General features: G+C 39.9%; 1 protein-coding gene across 4 annotated transcripts in view; it reads left to right on the top strand.

The window, feature by feature from the left end:
- IL10RB (interleukin 10 receptor subunit beta) overlaps positions 1-15579 on the top strand; it is a 28218-nt gene extending 12639 nt beyond the window's left edge. For 2 of the 4 annotated variants that reach the window (XM_065577217.1, XM_065577226.1), the window contains exons 4-7: positions 2111-2277; positions 4872-5022; positions 6675-6832; positions 14208-15579. In XM_065577217.1, coding sequence (XP_065433289.1) covers positions 2111-2277; positions 4872-5022; positions 6675-6832; positions 14208-14438 — 707 coding nt within the window. In that variant the 3' untranslated portion in view covers positions 14439-15579. Of the gene's footprint in view, positions 1-2110; positions 2278-4871; positions 5023-6674; positions 6889-14207 lie in introns of all 4 variants that reach the window. The other 2 variants (XM_065577233.1, XM_065577244.1) reach the window with 2 other exon arrangements.
- The last annotated feature ends 3979 nt before the right edge of the window (positions 15580-19558 follow it).

Here is a 19558-nt window from a genome sequence, read left to right on the forward strand (position 1 = left end):
AAGCACAATTTTGTCTACTACCCAAAACTTCCATTTCTCCACTGCACAGATGTCAATGGGAAGCTATGCAAGAGGCCTCTTTGGTTTCTCTATCTCTAGAAACAATTCTTAGTTTTCTCTTCTTCTCTGGCTTGGCTTGGATTTACTTAAAGCTTAACCTTTCTAGTCCTCGGTTTTCAGAGTTTAAGTTTCCAGTCTCATTTTCTCAATGCAATTGTTGTTTATATCAGGACAGTGTTTATGACATAATTTTTCCATATTAAATTCCAAATTCATAAGATGTTGTGGCCATTGCTCTTTGATCTCTTCACTTGGACATCTCTCTGTAAACTCACTCCCATATCCATGCACTAACTCTTGAAGGACTTTTTAAAAAAGACTTCAAAGCACTGATGAGTTTAAAGTATTCATTGAGAAAAATCCCTCACAGTAGGACAAAAGACATATTACCAGTTACTCTATTGGAAATCTGAAAATGGTTACAAGGGGAAGATTAGTTGCATACATTAGTGCAAATATAATACTTAAGGAAGAAAAAGAAATTTGGAAAATGAGAGCACGTTTTGGGGATTTGTCTTTTTTCAAAAGCTTAACTTGGAGAGAATTAAAACTGGCTGAACAGAAAAGCTGTATTACAACATAGAAAATTGAAGTATTTAACAAATACTATGAGAGTTAGGGTAAAGCCAAAAGAAACAGTAGTACTTAGCATGAACCCCCATATCAGAGAACAAATCCATTAACAAGTCAGAGTTTTATAAAGAATTGCATTGAAAACAGGATTTTGATTCACATTTCAAGGAAAGAGTTAACTTCTAAGCAACACTGACCTTCAAAAGCCAATTTATAATTGGACTAAAGAGTCTATGTATAAAACTAATTGAGGGAGAAAACCTGGCAGCACTGGTGAAATCTGCAATGTAGATAGGACTCTTAATCACTGTGTCATTTTTACCACAGTATTATTTAATCCTGCTCAGAGCACCTAGCCAGGTGTATCATATTTGTATCTTACAGTTTCCACCAGCATTACCACCAACAGAGTTGTAGTTGTTGGGAAATTACCTAATGTGTAGGTGCAGCCTAGAAACATCAGAGTCACCAATGGGGAAATTTTTCCATAACTTTAAACCAGTTGGAACTACCGTGTAACCAAGGCTGCCACAGCCAGAACTGTTTTTATAACTAGTTTGAATTTCTGGAAAAATGCAAAGCCTTGTCTACATTGAGCTATTTCTTAAAATCTCCCACTGATGCTCTAGCCCTGGTGTGACTTCACTACTGGTAGCAATGGTTGGAGTGCTAGTGTAAACTGACCATTGGCATTTTTACAGGTTTACAGGTTTAAATGAGAAGCACCCATCCAGTGGTACAGGTGGAACACTGGGAGAGTTTATGAAAGAGTTCATTGTAGACACAACCTAACTGAGGACTAAAGTACTCACTAAACTAAGTTATTTAGTGGAACAAAAATACAGTAAAAGGAGCCAGTTTCAAAATATAAAAATATATCCTTTGATGTAAAAAAAGAATAATAAATTCAGAAGCAATTCAAGAGTTGCAGTTCCTCAAATGAGTTGCAGTGCAGAGAGCAATAAAAACACTTCACCGGAAAGTTTCCTCAGCGAAGTCCGACGTCACTGAGCTGCAGCTCAGTGGGGAAATGCAGGCAATAAGATGCCCTGGGAGTGGGTTCCTTAGTATTCTTACTTCTTCCACTAGTGAAAGCAGCTGGTGGGACAGAACTGAGTGGCTTAGTGAGTGGAGGAGGCACGGACAGCAAAAGTGTCTTCTATTTAAATGAGACAAGTGGGTGAGATAATATCTTTTCTTGGACCAACTTCTGTGGTTGGGACCAACACAGCTACTATTATAGTGTATACAGCAATGGAAGATAGTCTATTTAAGTGTAAAGACAAATTCACTTTATGACACATCTGTGAATGAAGAGTTTATTTATCCTCGATTCTTTGAGATGAAAGAGTTTTCTTCAAGTAAATAAGATGATGATAGTGATTAGGTGTAGTGCTGTATGCCATATAAAAATATCACTCTGAGAACACAGTGAGAGATTGTATTTTTGTGATTTTTTTTTTCTCCTCTCATTTAGCAATCATTGGACCACCTGATGTAAAAGTGAAATCTGAATCTGGATCTTTGCATGTAGATTTCACAGGCCCTGTCGCTGTACAAGAGTCGCATGTGTGGCCTTTAAATAAATATTATGGCTCTTGGGTTTACAGGGTGCTATACTGGAAGAAAGGCAATAGTGAAGAGGTAACTTTTGCTCAATTGACTATTGTGTAATTCTGCTTTACAGCTGCAGCTTTGAACAGGCATTTCTAGGTATAATATGATATTGATAATGTTCCGAGACATAACATTGCTGAAGCAAAACCAAGATCTCTGAAAGTTAGTAATATCAGCAACTTATTATTGTCACAACCTGCATTCAGTAGCAAACTGGCAGAGGGAATGAGTAACCACCTACTAAATAGGCATAAATTATCCTTCCATAGTTAGAAATAGTTATTAACTTACGAGGGTTTATTCCCTTTGTGCATCAATGTTTTTATTTTTTCAGTGGTATATACTGCACACTCCTCACAACAGTACCCATGCACACTGCACAAAAAAACAAATGTAACTTAGAAGTGTCTACATAGGTAATATCTAGGGATATGATGAATAGCTGCTCCGCAACCAAATCATATGTGATTCAAGCAGTTTTGCTAGAATGATCTATTGTACAATACTGGCTTGAAAAAAGACTGGATTTTGGATGCTTAACATGGCTGCTGCCATAGGGTCAGTCTCTCTCCTGCTACCATCTTCCCTGTTATCAGACATAATCTGTTTACTCTTTCACTTCCATTATGGTCACCCTCCGCTAAGCCAGAGAGACATTCTGTCCCAGAGGTGGGCATGTTCCACAGCCCCAAAGACTCCACCACACTGTATGCATGGAAAAAATGTTATAAATAATAGGTTAATTATAGTGTCATAGAATGTTGCTTTTGATCCAAGAAAGACAGAAATTTCTATCAATATCAATGGGAATATACTAGATCTCTGTACAACACAGGAAATTTTTATACATGAAGACTTTGGTGCCCCTATTATTCTGATTCATATTCGGTATCCTTCACAATTCCCAGTCTAGTACTTAATATGCAGTTCCAGAAATAAAGGAATCTTCTCATCCCTAACACCTTATTAGCCCCAGCTCACGAGTAATGGAGGAAGAGGGGGAAAAGAGAGTGTTATTCTGTAGAGAAAGTCAGTGAGTCCATACCTGGTCAAGCAGCCTTCGGCAAACTGCCAAAGGAAGCGAGTTACCCAAAAAGAGATTTCACTAAGGATACTCGGATTCCAGTACTCGAGTGCAAAGCTGGGAGATTCCCTCAGTGATTAAAGAGGCTTCCAAGAAGTGCCAGACAATGAGATTTCATTAGATCTTTTTTTTTTAATTTAGTACTTGGATAGTTTGTTCAAGTATATTTATTCCCTCACAGCAGCCAAGTCTCCTAAGACCCACCTACAAAAAAAATGTGTCCTCATTTACTGAAAGCCACATCTAGAAGTAACAGCACTTTTAGCTGATGTCACCTAGTGTGACGTTGCATAGAGAGAGAGGCAATCTCTTTTGGTATCACCTCCTTAACCAGGGCCGGCTCTGGCTTTTTGGACGTTCCAAGCAAAAAAAAAAAACTGCGGCGTGGCCGGAGTGCGAGTGCAGGGGGACCGGCTGGGGGAGGGGGGAGGGAGGGGCGGGAGAGAGAGAGAAGGGGGCGGCCAGGGCTACAGCAGGGGCGCTGCCGCGCAGCCCCTTCTGCTGCGCCGCCTCCTGCCACGAGGGCTCCACTCCGGTCGGCGGGGAGGGAAGGAAGAGGACTGCCCTGCAGGGCGCTCTGGTTCTCCGCGCCGCTGCCCCCTACAGGGCAACCGGAGCGGAACACACACAAAAAAAACCCGGCCGTGCTGCCCTAGGATTGGGCAGAATGCCGCCTCAAACAATCTGCTGCCCCAAGCACCAGCTTCCTCAGCTGGTGCCTGGAGCCAGCCCTGTCCTTAACCATATAAGGATTTATACTCTTAAGACCAATACCATTAAACATACCCAGAAGAAGATAAAAAGTCTGTGCTGTGAACAATCACACACAAAGTACTTACATTGATCAGGTGTTTTAAGTAGGCAGTGTGCCACATTCTACATTAGCTAAAGTATGAGTGGTCTTCATATGTAACCCTAAACAGAGCGTGTTGCATGAATACTTGTTTGGTTTTGTTAGTTGCATGATTTTTTTAAAATACTGCTACTTAGAATTCTGTGCACATTTATATAATAGCTTTAGAGTCCCTCTTTCTGTTACAGTGTGTCTCTTGAAAAATTATTTTATGACATAGTGGAAGGAGTCTGATCACAAGAAACTTAGAGCCCACTTCCTGTTGTTGGGTCAACCAGCTTAGGAGCTAGGATTTCAACACTGTTACAGCTCTTGTTTTGGAAGGTGATTATTTTCACCATCAATAGGATGTTCTAAAATAGAAAAAGCAATTTGAAGACAGATGATTAATTAAATATTTAATATTTAATATTTGTAGTGTCCTTTTTAAGTAATTCTTAAAAGGAAACTTTTCTTTGATTCTTGTCAAGTAAGTAATACAGAAAACTACAAAACCGTTTTAACAGCTGATATTTTAAACTTTCACTTTTTCAGGAACTAGATATTGTGTAAATCCAATCTGTAGTGCAGCTGCAAATGCAAAGACTACTAAATGGAGTTCTAACTAGAAACTAGTGCTGTAATTTGTTAATTTATTGGAACTTGAATTTGCTTTTGAATGTTCTGTATTCTTCTTTGATATAGGTTATAACCACAGATACTAAATATAACTCAGAAATATTATCTGATTTGGACCCTTGGACAATATATTGCCTTCAAGTTCAAGCAGTTATTCCTGAATGGAACAAAACAGGAAAACTGAGTGAAGAGTTCTGTGATAGGACAACTGATAATGGTAATAGCTAATGCACCAGTATATTATAAACATGTTGAGTAATTATGAAACATTGTAAGACACTCATTGATTGACGTAAAAGAAACAAAAGCATGCATGTAAACCTTCAGAAATGTTTTGATACTTCCATATTGTTCATTGTGATATCCAAGTGTATCTCTAATTTGCAAAAAAAATTGAAACCTTCATGCCAGAAAAAAGGAGAGCTTTAATTCAGTCTCTTATAACTACAAATAATAAGATACACAACAGATTAAATGTACTCCCATGCAGAGAACCATATGAGGCACGTCCATCCCTAAAGCCCTTCAAAGCAAGATTTAAGTGCAATTTAAGTGGTGCATAGGCCTTGTGCTGGCCCTTCTGCACAGGCGTAAACGTCATCTACCCATAAGCCAATTTACGTTTGTTTGTGAACCCTTTGGCTTCCACTGGCCTAGTGGAGAGTAGAATTTGGCCCTGCATTGCAAAGTCTGATTCTGTTTACATTTTGTAACAGAATTACATTGTTGAAATATTTTTTTTTAAATGGATAGAGCTCAGTCATGCTTTCTTTTTCTGTTCTCATGTTTAAAATCTTTAACTAGGCAAGCATGCCAGATAATCAGTTTTCTTCATGGTTACAAAAAGCATGTAATTTATTAGTCAAGGTACATCTTCCAAAGGAGTGAAATCCTGGTCCCACTGAAGTCAATGGAAGTTTTGCCATTGTCTCCAATGGGACTAAGATTTTACCCATAGGTGTTTTTCTCCTGGTGCAATCCAAAACTACCATTATTATGAACTCTCAATATAAACAACTAATTTCTTTGTTTAAATATTTTATTTTTATGCAACTATACCAGTAAGTGCCAATCATAAAAAATTCTCCAATGTAACATCTGCAATGCGTAATCAGTATTCCAGTCTTTAATTTTTTATAGCACTAACCTGACAGTGGAAACTGGCTGAACACTCCAATTTCCAACCACTCCACCTCAATAGCTATCCATCAGTCAGGTGGCCTCCTCTTAGAAGAGAGCTTTGTGTTTCCATTTAAAAGGAAAAGTGCAGTCCCAGACTAATTAGTAAGCAGCTGCTTAACAATCATAGACAGCTTTAAAGTGATACCTCGATCAATCTTTATTCGTATCACATGCTGTGACAATCCCGTGCATGAAACCAGGCTTTAGAAGACACAATATTTTGGAAGTTAAGGAATTTTGGACTACCCCCACCTCCAAATTAGTTGTCATTTTTGTTACCATTATTTCATGTTTCCTTTAGCGAGAAACAGAATTCAGTGCTCTGGTTTGAAGCATCCAGGAATAAGTATACTGGGACTTTACGTGTTGTTACCTTGCTTTCCCTCTTCCCCCATTTACCTAGAATTTTTTTCTTTCTGTAAATGTTTACATATCATGGCCATAGGTCAAACTTATCTAGTGAGAATGTCATGAGTGGTTGAAGTAAAAACAAAGTTGATATATTCTTCCTTTTGGGAACAAAAATATGTATTTGTTCATTCTCCAAAATAGTTGCTAATACGAAAAAGTGGAGGAAATTTTTTTTTATTCACTTACGAGAATTAAATTCTGAAAATTGTATATTCAAAATAATTATAAAGAAGAATCAGGTTAATAAAGAAGAATTTCTCGTCTTGTCTCTTGCAGGTGTAACTCCAGTGTGGATAATTCTCACTGTTCTTGTAGGATCAATGTTGGTTGTTCTAGTATCCGTTCCTGCCTGTTTCTTCATCTTTTCATATATATATCGACAGGCCAGATATGTCTTCTGCCCTACTTATTCTTTTCCACAACATCTGAAGGAGGTTTGTCTATTTGTATTCTACACAGGGCCGGCTCCAGGCACCAGCCCAGCAAGCAGGTACTTGGGGCGGCTAACGGTGAGGGGCGGCACGTCCGGCTCTTTGGCAGCAATTCAGCAGCGGGTCCCTCACTCCCTTCCCGGAGGGAAGGACCTGCCGCCGAATTGCCGCTGAAGACTGAAGCGGCGGCGGTAGAGCTGCAGATCGCGATCGCGGCTTTTTTTTTTTTTTTTGCGCTGCTTGGGGCAGCAAAAAATCTGGAGCCGGCCCTGATTCTACATAAAATAATTAAGTAAGCCTTCCAGGAGAGCCTCTTGTCTGTCAAAGACTCCTGAAAAGCTTGCAACTCTTGCATGTGAACCTTCTGACAGCAGTTCCTCATTCTTACACATGCACCTGGATAGTTAACTAGCTGTGTTAGTGTTACATGGGTTTTGCCTGAAGTGAATGTATGGGGTAATGGTGGTTATTAGGCACACAGGCTAAAAGAACCCAGGTGTAGTATATATGTTGCAAAATAATAGATATGAGTCTTAGCAGCTATATGGTATGATCTGTTTAAGCTATGTCACCTTTGGTTACTTTAGTTCACTTGTCATAAACTGCTTGTGTGGTTGACTGTCATTTCAAACCCTTAATCAACTGCAAAAGTTGATTAATCTGCTGCCAAAGACTTTGGACCAAACTGAGCAGTAGTTTAAGTGAGTGTAAATAGTGACGTAATGTGACTTGAGCCAATTCAGCATTCAGTTGGCTTCATTCCACAACTTTCTCCCACACTGCATAGGGACTGGGCTACACTTTAAATTTATACTGACATAGCTAAGTAGGTCAGGGATATGACAAAACCACATCCCATAGTGACATAGCTATGCTGACAATCCTCCCCCCATGTAAATGCAACTGTGCTGACTGAACAGGGCTTCTAACAGCATAACTCACCTTGTTTGGGGATGTGGTTTTCTTATACTGGTAGAACTCCTTTTGTCAATGTATGCTGCGTCTAGGGGGCTATGCCAGCATATACTACGTTCGCATAGACATAACCGAGTACCTTGCTCCATCGTCTATTTCTGTTGATTTCTGTGGCACTGCTCAGCATGAGTAAGAGTGGTGTTACTCTTTAGTAAATGATGAAATCTTGCCCATCTGGTATGTTGTAACAGAATACTGTAAAGGAAGCATTCAACAGCTCAGCCATATCACTGAGACACGGTGGGTGAGGCAATATCTTTTATTGGACCAATTTCTGTTGGTGAGAGAGATAAGCTTTCGAGCTTCACAAAGGTTTTCTTTGGGTCTGGGGAATATACTCTGTGTCACAGCTAAATACAAGGTGGAACAGATTGTCTAGCGTAAGACACATATTTCAAGGGACTGTTCAAGGTGAGGTGGCCCGTTAACCCGCCTCCAGTGATGAGGGAAAGAAAGAAGGGAGGAAGGGCAGTTGGAGGGGTTGTTAGTGGGTTATATATTATTTTAATAAACCATAAATCCCGTCTCTACTCAGTCCCTGATTTTTAGTGTCTAGCAAAGTTATGAATTTAAGCTCCCAGGCTCATCTTTTGTAGGGGGTTTTTTTTTTTTTTTTGGTCCAATTTCTCCACATCTTTTTTAAAATGCGGTGCCCAGAACTGGACACAATACTCCAGCTGAGGCCTAACCAGAGCAGAGTAGAGCGGAAGAATGACTTCTCGTGTCTTGCTCACAACACACCTGTTAATACATCCCAGAATCATGTTTGCTTTTTTTGCAACAGCATCACACTGACTCATATTTAGCTTGTGGTCCTTCCTAGACAGTCTCTTCCCATTCTGTATGTGTGAAACTGATTTTTTCTTCCTAAGTGGAGCACTTTGCATTTGTCTTTGTTAAACTTCATCCTGTTTACCTCAGACCATTTCTCCAATTTGTCCAGATCATTTTGAATTATGACCCTGTCCTCCAAAGCAGTTGCAATCCCTCCCAGTTTGGTATCATCCACAAACTTAATAAGCGTACTTTCTATGCCAATATCTAAGTCGTTGATGAAGATATTGAACAGATCCGGTCCCAAAACAGACCCCTGCGGTACCCCACTCGTTATGCCTTTCCAGCAGGATTGGGAACCATTAATAACAACTCTCTGAGTACGGTTATCCAGCCAGTTATGCACCCACCTTATAGTAGCCCCATCTAAATTGTATTTGCCTAGTTTATCGATAAGAATATCATGCGAGACCGTATCAAATGCCTTACTAAAGTCTAGGTATACCACATCCACAGCTTCACCCTTATCCACAAGGCACGTTATCCTATCAAAGAAAGCTATCAGATTGGTTTGACATGATTTGTTCTTCAGAAATCCATGCTGGCTGTTCCCTATCACCTTACCACCTTCCAAGTGTTTGCAGATGATTTCCTTAATTACTTGCTCCATTATCTTCCCTGGCACAGAAGTTAAACTAACTGGTCTGTAATTTCCTGGGTTATTTTTATTTCCCTTTTTATAGATGGGCACTATATTTACCCTTTTCCAGGCTTCTGGGATCTCTCCCGTCTCCCATGATTTTCCAAAGATAATAGCTAGAGGCTCAGATACCTCCTCTATTAGCTCCTTGAGTATTCTAGGATGCATTTCATCAGGCCCTGGTGACTTGCAGGCATCTAACTTTTCTAAGTGATTTTTAACTTGTTCTTTTTTTATTTTATCTTCTAAACCTACCCCCTTCCCATTAGCATTCACTATGTTAGGCATTCCTTCAGACTTCTCGGTGAAGACCAAAACAAAGAAGTCATTAAGCATCTCTGCCATTTCCAAGTTTCCTGATACTTTTTCTCCCTCTTCACTAAGCAGTGGGCCTACCCTGTCTTTGGTCTTCCTCTTGCTTCTAATGTATTGATAAAAAGTCTTCTTGTTTCCCTTTATTCCTGTAGCTAGTTTGAGCTCATTTTGTACCTTTGCCTTTCTAATCTTGCCCCTGCATTCCTGTGTTGTTTGCCTATATTCATCCTTTGTAATCTGTCCTAGTTTCCATTTTTTATATGACTCCTTTTTATTTTTTAGATCATGCAAGATCTCGTGGTTAAGCCAAGGTGGTCTTTTGCCACATTTTCTATCTTTCCTAACCAGCGGAATAGCTTGCTTTTGGGCCCTTAATAGTGTCCCTTTGAAAAACTGCCAACTCTCCTCAGTTGTTTTTCCCCTCAGTTTTTCCCCATGGGACCTTACCTATCAGCTCTCTGAGCTTACCAAAATCTGCCTTCCTGAAATCCATTGTCTCTATTTTGCTGTTCTCCCTTCTACCCTTCCTTAGAATTGTAAACTCTATGATTTCATGATCACTTTCACCCAGGCTGCCTTCTACTTTCAAATTCTCAACGAGTTCCTCCCTATTTGTTAAAACGTTTGCAGACCCCTAAAAATTTTTGAATTAAGGTGCAGACCCCTTTGGAAATTCAACCTGTGGTCTGTAGACCCCTACCATAGAAGTCTTAGACTGAAAACTGACTGTACAGAATTCAGCTATAAATGTTGCACATGCTTGGCACAGCATTTGACACAGCGTGAGAAAGGGTGCTAAACTGGGCTTCGGTGGTAACGACAGCAATTCTGGGTTTTGACTGAAGGTGGGGTTATTCAGCTAATTTCAATTGATCAGAAAAACAGAATGCCTTTTCTGCGATCTGAAACTTTATTTTTGTAGTCACCTTTTGCAGTCTCCTTAGCCATAGTCTGCAGAATCCCAGCGGTCCACAGACCACAGGTTGAAAACCACTGATTTAGAGTGTCCAGAATGAAGGGAGGAAACATATGTTTAAGTAGTGCTTTATGTTTCTAAGAAGTTTGTAATCACGTTTTGCCTCATCTGCTCCCTGGTCACTTCATTTTTAAAAACAAGTTAACGTGGAATATGTGTCCCAGCGTGGAGGAGGGCCTTGTCCCTTTGTGAGCTGAAAATACCCATGTTCAGTGCAAGTATGTGTAAGAAATCTGTGAATATTTAGAAGAAATACATACTTCTATTTTAGGTGATCTTTTCTTCCCTCAGTATACACACAATGCCCCTTAAAGTTAAAGGAGGTTAGATATGTATTTTGTGAAGAGAAGACCCTTAAAATTTTGATTGTGCTAGATGTTTGTAGGAAAATATAACAATATGCATCCTAAAACTCAGAGTTTGGGAGGGGTCATGTAATTATTATTTTATTTTACTTTGGGGGTTGGGGGAGGGAAACCATTGAGAACTACCTCCAATGTTTCATTTTAGAACTCCAGTTGAGGGTTAAATAAGCCAAAATGAAGGACATAAGAACAGTGCAGCAATAACGTAAGATGATTTGCTTAATTTCCATAATATTCTGTGTAACCTCCATTTTTTTCATGCAGATTCTCATACCGTGTAACTCATTCAAACTGCTCTCTACTCAACAGAAAGCTGGTCATGTTCCCTGACAAAAATGAGTAACATTCACTGCTCTGTTGTTTATATGAAGGTGTCAGATATCTCTGAAACTCTTAAATATTAAGGGAGAGTAGCAGACGGGTCAGATTGCGCGGGGGAAGGAGGTGGTACTCTACTAAGCATCACACCCAAATAAACTCTGCCCATGTGAATTGCTCCCTCTTGATTGGAGTGTGTGTGGAGGGGAATTGTTATATCTCCCAAATCCCACCCACTTGTGGCGTCAAGATGAGACATCACTCACACTAAATTGTATAGATCTGTGATCCTCCCTCCCTCTCCTTTACTTGAGAAAGTAATGTTGACATTTAAATCATCTTTACTGGACTTCTAATTTAACACCTCCCTGAGCTGAACAGGGCAATTCACACCTCTAAGGTCTATTGTTTGAGTCTCTCTTCAGACTTCTATTGTTTAGGCTATGTCTATACTTAGGGCAGGTCTACGTTAACAAGTTAGGTCGACCCAGCTACCTCACTCAGGGGTGTGAAAAATCCAACCCCATGAGCGACACAGTGAGACTAACCTAACCCCCAGCATAGACAGCGCTACCACCTCTCAGGGAAGTGGATTAAGTACAGCAATGAGAGAACGCCTCCTGTCACTAGTGAGTGTCTACACTGAAGCACTACAGCAGCACAGCTGCAACTGTGCCTCTCCAGTGGTTTAAGTGTACACATAGCTGTGACATACCCAGGATACAAGACAGACTAAGGACCCCTGCTCTCTAACCTGGGGTGCCCTTTATAGTGCTTTGCGGCTGTAGCCTCTAGCCTGGACTGCTCACAAACAGCCGCCAGCATGAAAGTCACTCCCAGCTGTGTCTGTGTGTGTGTGCTGCAGTCAGCCAGACACACCTTGGCTCTTACCAGCCTTGGCTATACTGAAGGGTATCCCAAAACACCCCCAGTATTAGATTCTCGCTCAGAAATGTATGTCCTGTACCGCCCAGCCCTCTCCTGGACAATGCAAGTTTATATAAAGTCCATCATTTTATTACTAGAAATGATATGCACACATCTTGTTACCCGAAATGGAGTTCCCCAGACACTTCAATTTAAACACACTGGATTAGATAAAACAAAACAAGTTTGTTAACTACAAAGAGAGATTTTAAGTGAGTACAAGCAATGAGGCATGAAAGTCAGAAATGGTTACAAGAAAAATAAAGATAAAATGCAACTGGTGCCTAACTTAACTCTTAAATTCAAAGCAAGGTTTTCTCATCACATGCTTTCAGTAATCCTCTTGAGCAAACCTCTTAGGTCAGGACCCTTCTCCAGTTCAATGGCTGCTTCCTTTGTCCCCCCTGGTGCAGTGAATCGATGGTCAGAAAGAGAGAGAGGAAGGGGGCCATTTGGGGTATCTGCCCCTTCTTTTTATAGTCCTATCCCCCCTTTGAGAAGAATTTCCAGCTGGGAGTAAGGAGACAGGTAGTCTGCGTGAAAGGGAACTCCATGTTGTTTCTTTGCTAAGATGTAGATTTTTTTGCTCCTGTCCCCTTTCCTGCCAAAGAATGGCCACTTAGCAAGTAATGATCCATCAGCTTTGTTTACACCTGACTGAGGCGTCTACTTGCCCTTTGTCTCTGAGGAACTCGTTTGGCCACTCCTCAGACTTCTCTGGAAAACATACATTTTAGTCATGATCTCTCATCTTATGTTTATAACTTCACATATAATGTTGCTACATGCATTTTGCTGTGATATTTTTGATCAGCAAACTATGAGTTTTTAAATTATACCTCACAAGGCATAGTTTGCACAAAGATCATTACAATAGTGTGTAGGGTATGAACACAGGTACATTCTGTCACAATAGCCTAATACACACAGTAAATAGTTCTATTTGTCTTAATTATTTTATTCTAATCAACCACATTTCTGTAGATGGTATTTGTTTTTGCAAACTGTTTGAGCAACAGTTTGAGAGATCAGCAAAATAGTAGTTGCCTAGATTATGTTAATTTAAAATATAGACCTATATGCGGGGGGGTAGCTCCAGTCAGGCCAATGGGCCACGCCTGGGACAGGGCGGGGGGATTCCACGCCTGCCTGAGGCTTACAGTTTTGGGGGGCAGCACCCCCCTCTTAGCCCCCAATTATGCCCATGATTTAAAAGTCAAATAAATTTGTGCTGGAAACTCCAGAGAGGTTAATAGGACAGACAACATTTTTCTTTTGTTATCATCGTACAGTTCTCACAAATATTAAAAAATTACTTAAAGGAAAAATGTTGGTATGGCTCTGCACTGCATTTAACCCTCATGTGAGTAATAATTCAGAATCAATGTGATTCGCTTTGAAATAGATTCCGTCAGAATTTTTTACGAGGATATATTAAAAGTGGTAATAATCATTTCTATATTTTGTTACTGTGGTGTTAATCCAGAGAGAATTCTTTCAGTGCATTGGAGTACCCATTGCTTCTTGAATGAGCATTGTTGTGTATCAATAGCAAGATTAAAGAGAATCTGATTAGGTCACATTGGAGGAGAGGTTGTCCAATGCATGTTGAATAGCGAGTAAAAATTAACAGATACACTTTAAAGTGGTCTACACTTAAAATTTTTGGTGGCATAGCTCTTATGGTCAGGGGTGCGATTATTTGCCTCTATCCCCAACCACCAAAGTTATACCAGCAAAAGCTCTAGCATAGATGCAGTTATACTTGCAAAAAAGTCCTTTTGCTGGTATAGCATATTTCATTCGGGGAACTGGTATAAGCCATATAGATGAAAGCACTCTTTTACCAGTATAAGCTGTCTAGGAGGGTTTGCCAGCATAGCTAGACCTTTTCTAGTGTAGATGAGGCCTAAGACAGTGAGTCACCAGTGCAAGGTCTTTAAAGACTGCTGAGAAAACGAACTGATGCTGATGCTGGAAAAGAGGAACAAGCAGAGTTTGATTCTTATTTCCCCTCTTTCCTTCCAGTTTTTGAGCAAGCCTTCCTACAGTTCACAATTTCTTTCGCCACGCTTACCAGAAGAGGATCACTCCTTTGACAAGTTAACTGTCATTTCAGAAGAATCTGAAAACTGTAGCGATGAGACAACCAACAGAAAGGAGCAGCTTCAGGACTCCCAAGAAGAGATTTCTATTGCAGAAAAAGTTTCAGCTTTTGAAAAGGGATCAAGTTCAGTCTTTATACCTGATTCAGGCTGAAAACAAATACCCAAACAGACAATTAAATATGACTTTATATTGAAAATGCAGTAGCAAGCACTTGATAAAATTCCAGATTTAAAATGTCTAAAGAGAATTTCGTCAATTATATTTATTTTTCAACTCTGAGAAACATTATTATAAATGAGTCCTGAAGTGGGATGCAATTTTTAGCCACTCATTTTTAATGACTTATTTATAACCTGTGGCACTAATTATATTGCACTATAATATGGTGCTTCTTGTAAAGTAAGTATTAAATATATAATTCTTTATTTTTATTTTATTGAATATTATTAAAGTTAATCAGAATTATGAACAGCACAGCATAGTTTTCAAAGGAAACTTTTCCTATCCAAGAAAACTTTGAGATTTAACTGATTTTAGTATGAAAATCTTTGTATTTTGTTTCAGTGGTTGGCTTAAAATCTGACTAATAGTGAGTAGAATAATATTTTATATTTGATTTATACATGACACTAAAATTATGAAGTTTTTCTTGATAGGTACCACTTTAATAAAATAGTAGCAAACAATTTCAATATGTTTTAAATGTGAGAAATTACTTATGGGCCATACTTCATCATAGGCTTACAGTGGGGCAATGGAGCTATGACAGTTTACACCCTTTAAGGATCTGCCCCTAGTTCTTATAGCAAGTCACATTGAGCCTCACCCAAAATCACTGAAGTCAATGGAAAGACTTTCCAGGAAACGGGGCTAAATATTAAACTCGCCTCCATGAATCTGCTAGACCATATAACTTAATTAATAGTCAGTTCAGAAATGGTCAACAGCTAGGCGATGTTGCTGTGTACATAAAAAGAGGATAGTTGCTGCATGGGCTAAAAAAATAATATTGGGCATATAGTTTGCTCTTACTTTAATAGAAACAAATCTTTCAAGTGCTGCAAAGTTATCTGAACATACTGTATTATATTTCTGCAAAATGTCAATTTTTTCCTCAGCAAAAATGGATTGCAATGAGTATATTATGTATAAAACATAATTTGTTATGTGGGTGACAAAATTCATTGCCCTAATTTTTGTTTTTATTATAGGGATAGGATAAATTTTTATCTTTTAGAGAACTAATTCAGAAAGAATACACAAAAAATAAAGAAAATTGATATTTCTTCAACATATCACATGATAGTATGCTTAATATACAAATGTATTATTGGAAATTTTTTTCTTTGTCTCTTTTTAAAATATTAATGGACAAAATATTGAGAAGGAAGGTAAGAGACGTTTACATTAAAGAAAGGCATTTTGTTGCAGGGACACTTTTGCATCAAATCTATAGTTACAAAAGTGTCTGATTCATGCAATATTCACTGTACTCATTATGAAAGAGTCAACTTTCTACAGCTAGCAAGGAAGAAAGTCACACGGAACTATTACGCACTGTTGTAGCCCCTCTCTCTTTTCCCTGCTTTCACACTACTCCTTCAGCTAAACTGATTTCAGGAGGTTGGAGGGAGATAGCTTGTTGATAGACGTGATTTGTTTGACGTTGTCTCCAATGGCAGCAGTTTTTTAGTTCTGTTGACTGGTGCCTACCTGCAGCAGTAATTTACAAGGAAGAGAGATCTATTTTCACTATTTACTTTTCAATATATAAAAAGGAGCCGTGCAATATTTATTAAAAAATAATAATACTTTGAACACCACACTCACAGCCCAGCCTAGCCAGGAAAGGCCCAGAAAAATATACAAGTCTTGCAACAATCCCTGGAGGATAAGAAATCCACAGCCATTTTTTAGACCAGTGGTTCTCAACCAGGGGTCTGGGGCCCTCTAGGGGACTGTGAACAGGTTTCAGGGGGGCTGCCAAGCAGGGCCAGCATTATACTTGCTGAGGCCCAGGATAGAAAGCTGAAGCCCCCTGCATGGGGCTGAAGCCCACAGCCCTGAGTCCCGCCACTTGGGGCTGAAGCCTGAGCAATGTAGCTTTGCAGGGGTCCCTGTGGCATGAGGCCCCAGGCAATTGTCCAGCTTGCTATCCCCTAATGCCAGCCCTGGTTTTTATATGCAGAAAACCAGTTGTTGAGACACAGGTGGGCCATGGAGTTTTTATAGCATGTTTGGGGGGAGGGGTGGGGCTAAGAAAGAAAAAGGTTGATAACCTGTGCTTTAGACCACAGCAAGCAGTAAATTGTATAGTGGAGGACTGTGACAAAATACTGGGAAGCAACAGAACTAGCATTCTGGTCACTGTTTAATCAATTATGCTGAGCAAGGGGGCTGATTAAGGAGAGGAGTTCCTGATTATCCCACTGCATAGGAAAGTTCCCAACTATCCTACTGCATAGGAAAGATAGGAAGTATGGCAAGAGATCGCCCTGTCTTCACCAGGAGATCTTCAATGATCTGATACTCAAAAGAGAGTCCCAAAAAAGTGGAAACTAGGTGAAATTACAGAGGATGAATATAAACCACATAAGTATGTAGGGACAAAATAAGAAAGGCCAGGGCACAAAATGAGATTGAACTAACGAGACATAAAGGGTAACAAGAAAACATTCTACAAATACATTAGAAGCAATAGGAAGACCACAGACAGGATAGGCTCATTACTAAATGAGGGGAGAAAACAATAACAAAAAATGTGGACATGGCAAAAGTGTTAAATGACTTTTTTGTTTCAGTTTTCACCAAAAAAGTTAGTAATGATTGGACATTTAACATAGTGAATGCCAGTGAAAGTGAATTAGGATGAGAGGCTAAAATAGGGAAAGAACAAGTTAAAAATTACTTAGACAAGTTAGATGTCTTCAAGTCAGCTGGGCCTGATGAAATACATCCTAGACTTCTCAAGAACCTGACTGAAGAGATATCTGAGCCATCAGTGATTATCTTCCAAAAGTCATGGAAGACAGGAGAGATTCCAGAAGACTGGAAAAAGGCAAATATAGTGCCAATCTATTAAAAGGGAATAAGGGCTACCCGGAGAATTACAGATCAGTCAGCTTATCTTCAATACCTGGAAAGATAATGGAGTAAATAATTAAGCAATCAATTTACAAACACCTAGAAGATAATAAGGTGATAAGTAACAGTCAGCATGGATTTGTCAAGAACAAATCATGTCAAACCAACCTGATAGCTTTCTTTGACAGGATAACAAGCCTTGTGGATAGGGAGGAAGTATTAGATGTGGTATATCTTGGTTTTTAGTAAGACTTTTGACACTATCTCGCATGACTTTCTCATAAACAAACTAGGGAAATTCAATCTAGATGGAGCTACTATAAGGTGGGTGCATAACTGGTTGGAAAACCATTCCCAGAGAGTAGTTATCAGTGGTTCACAGTCAAGCTGGAAGGGCATATCGAGTGGGGTTCTGCAGGAATCAGTTCTGGGTCTGGTTCTGTTCAATATCTTCATCAATGATTTAGATAATGGCATAGAGAGTTCACTTACAAAGTTTGCTGATAATACCAAGCTGGGGGAGGAGGGATAGCAAGTGCTTTGGAGGATAGGATTAAAATTCAAAATGATCTGGACAAACTGGAGAAATGGTCTAAAATAAATAGGATTAAACTCAATAAGGACAAATTCAAAGTACTCCATTTAGGAAGGAACAATCAGTTGCACACATACAAAATGGGCAATGACTGCATAGGAAGGAATACAGCAGAAAGGGATCTGTGCTGATACGGTCTCAGCTGAAGTATTGTGGCCTGTTCTGGGTGCCACATCTCAGGAAAGATCTGGACAAATTGGAGAAACTCCAGAGAAGAGCAACAAAAATGATTAAAGGTCTAGAAAACATGACCTATGAAGTAAGATTGAAAAAAAATGAGTTTGTTTAGTCTGGAGAACGAAGACTGAGAGGGGTCATGATAAAAGTCTTCAAGTACATAAAAGTACAAGGAGGAAGGAGAAAAATTGTTGTCCTTAACATCTGAGAACAGGACAAGAAGTAATGGGCTTAAATTGCAGCAAGGGAGGTTTAGGTTGGACATTAGGAAAACTTTCTAACTGACAGGGTGGTTAAGCACTGGAACAAATGGCCTAGGGAGGATGTGGAATCTCTGTCACTGGAGATTTTTAATAACAGGTTAGACAGACACCTGTCAGGGACGGTTTAGTTATTGCATAGTCTTGCCTTGAGTGCAGGGGACTGGACTAGATGACCTCTTGAGGTAGGGTGACCATTGTTCCCAAACAGAAAAGCAGACACCACGTGGGGCTAGCCCTCCTCCCCTCCATCTGTGTGGGGCTGGCATCGCCACTCACCCTCTCCCTGCACGTTCCTCTAAAGGTGGGCATTTGTCCTGTTTGCTCTTGCCAACTGATCAAGTTGGCAAGAGCAAATGGGATAAATGCCCCCTTTTGCCAAAAAAGCTAGGACAGCCAGGACAGGGCTTAAAAAAGGGACTGTCCCAGCCAAAATGGGACATATGGTCACCTTATCTCAAGGTCCCTTTCAGTCCTCCATGTCTTTGATTCTATGATTACCAGATCAGATTGGGGCTGGGTAGCTAATGAGCTAACTAGCACATTTGTTATGCTTATAAGAAGCACACAGGATCTTTTTCAGGGGAAAAGGCAATACACCGCATTTATTCAAGATACATCAATTAGCATATGCATTCAACCACACCACACACACACTCACTGTCCCAGTCCAGATCAATCTAGTGGCCCGCTAGGTTGATCACGGGTAGATAGGAGCCGGGTTCCATCGATCACGACATGATGCTCTGGGGAAGTCTTGGCAGGATGAACCCAAAGTTTCATGGCAAGGCACCCTGTTTATATAGTGATTTTCCTTCACTGGGACCAATGAGTTTTGCACCGTCATGCTGTAATCAATTGTTGTTTGACGAGTGCTTGTTTTCTTAAATTGTCCTTCTTATCCTTTATCTTGTTCTTTCATCAAGTCTCTCAGGGAGTTACCCCAGGCTGGTTTTGATCACAGCTATCTTGTCCCCATTGATAGGTGCCTGTCTCATCTTTAGAGTCATCAATCTGCCCTCCTCTGACATCTCAAAAGGGGCATGTTGCAGCCTCCTGGTGCCTTTGTGTCTGTCTCCAGTTCCTCCCTAGCACATCCGGTTCAGCTATGGCCTTCATACTTATCTCTTAACACACATTCCTCATTCACACAC

Source organism: Chrysemys picta, chromosome 1, assembly GCF_011386835.1.
Source record: "Chrysemys picta bellii isolate R12L10 chromosome 1, ASM1138683v2, whole genome shotgun sequence".
Classification (NCBI taxonomy): domain Eukaryota; kingdom Metazoa; phylum Chordata; order Testudines; family Emydidae; genus Chrysemys; species Chrysemys picta.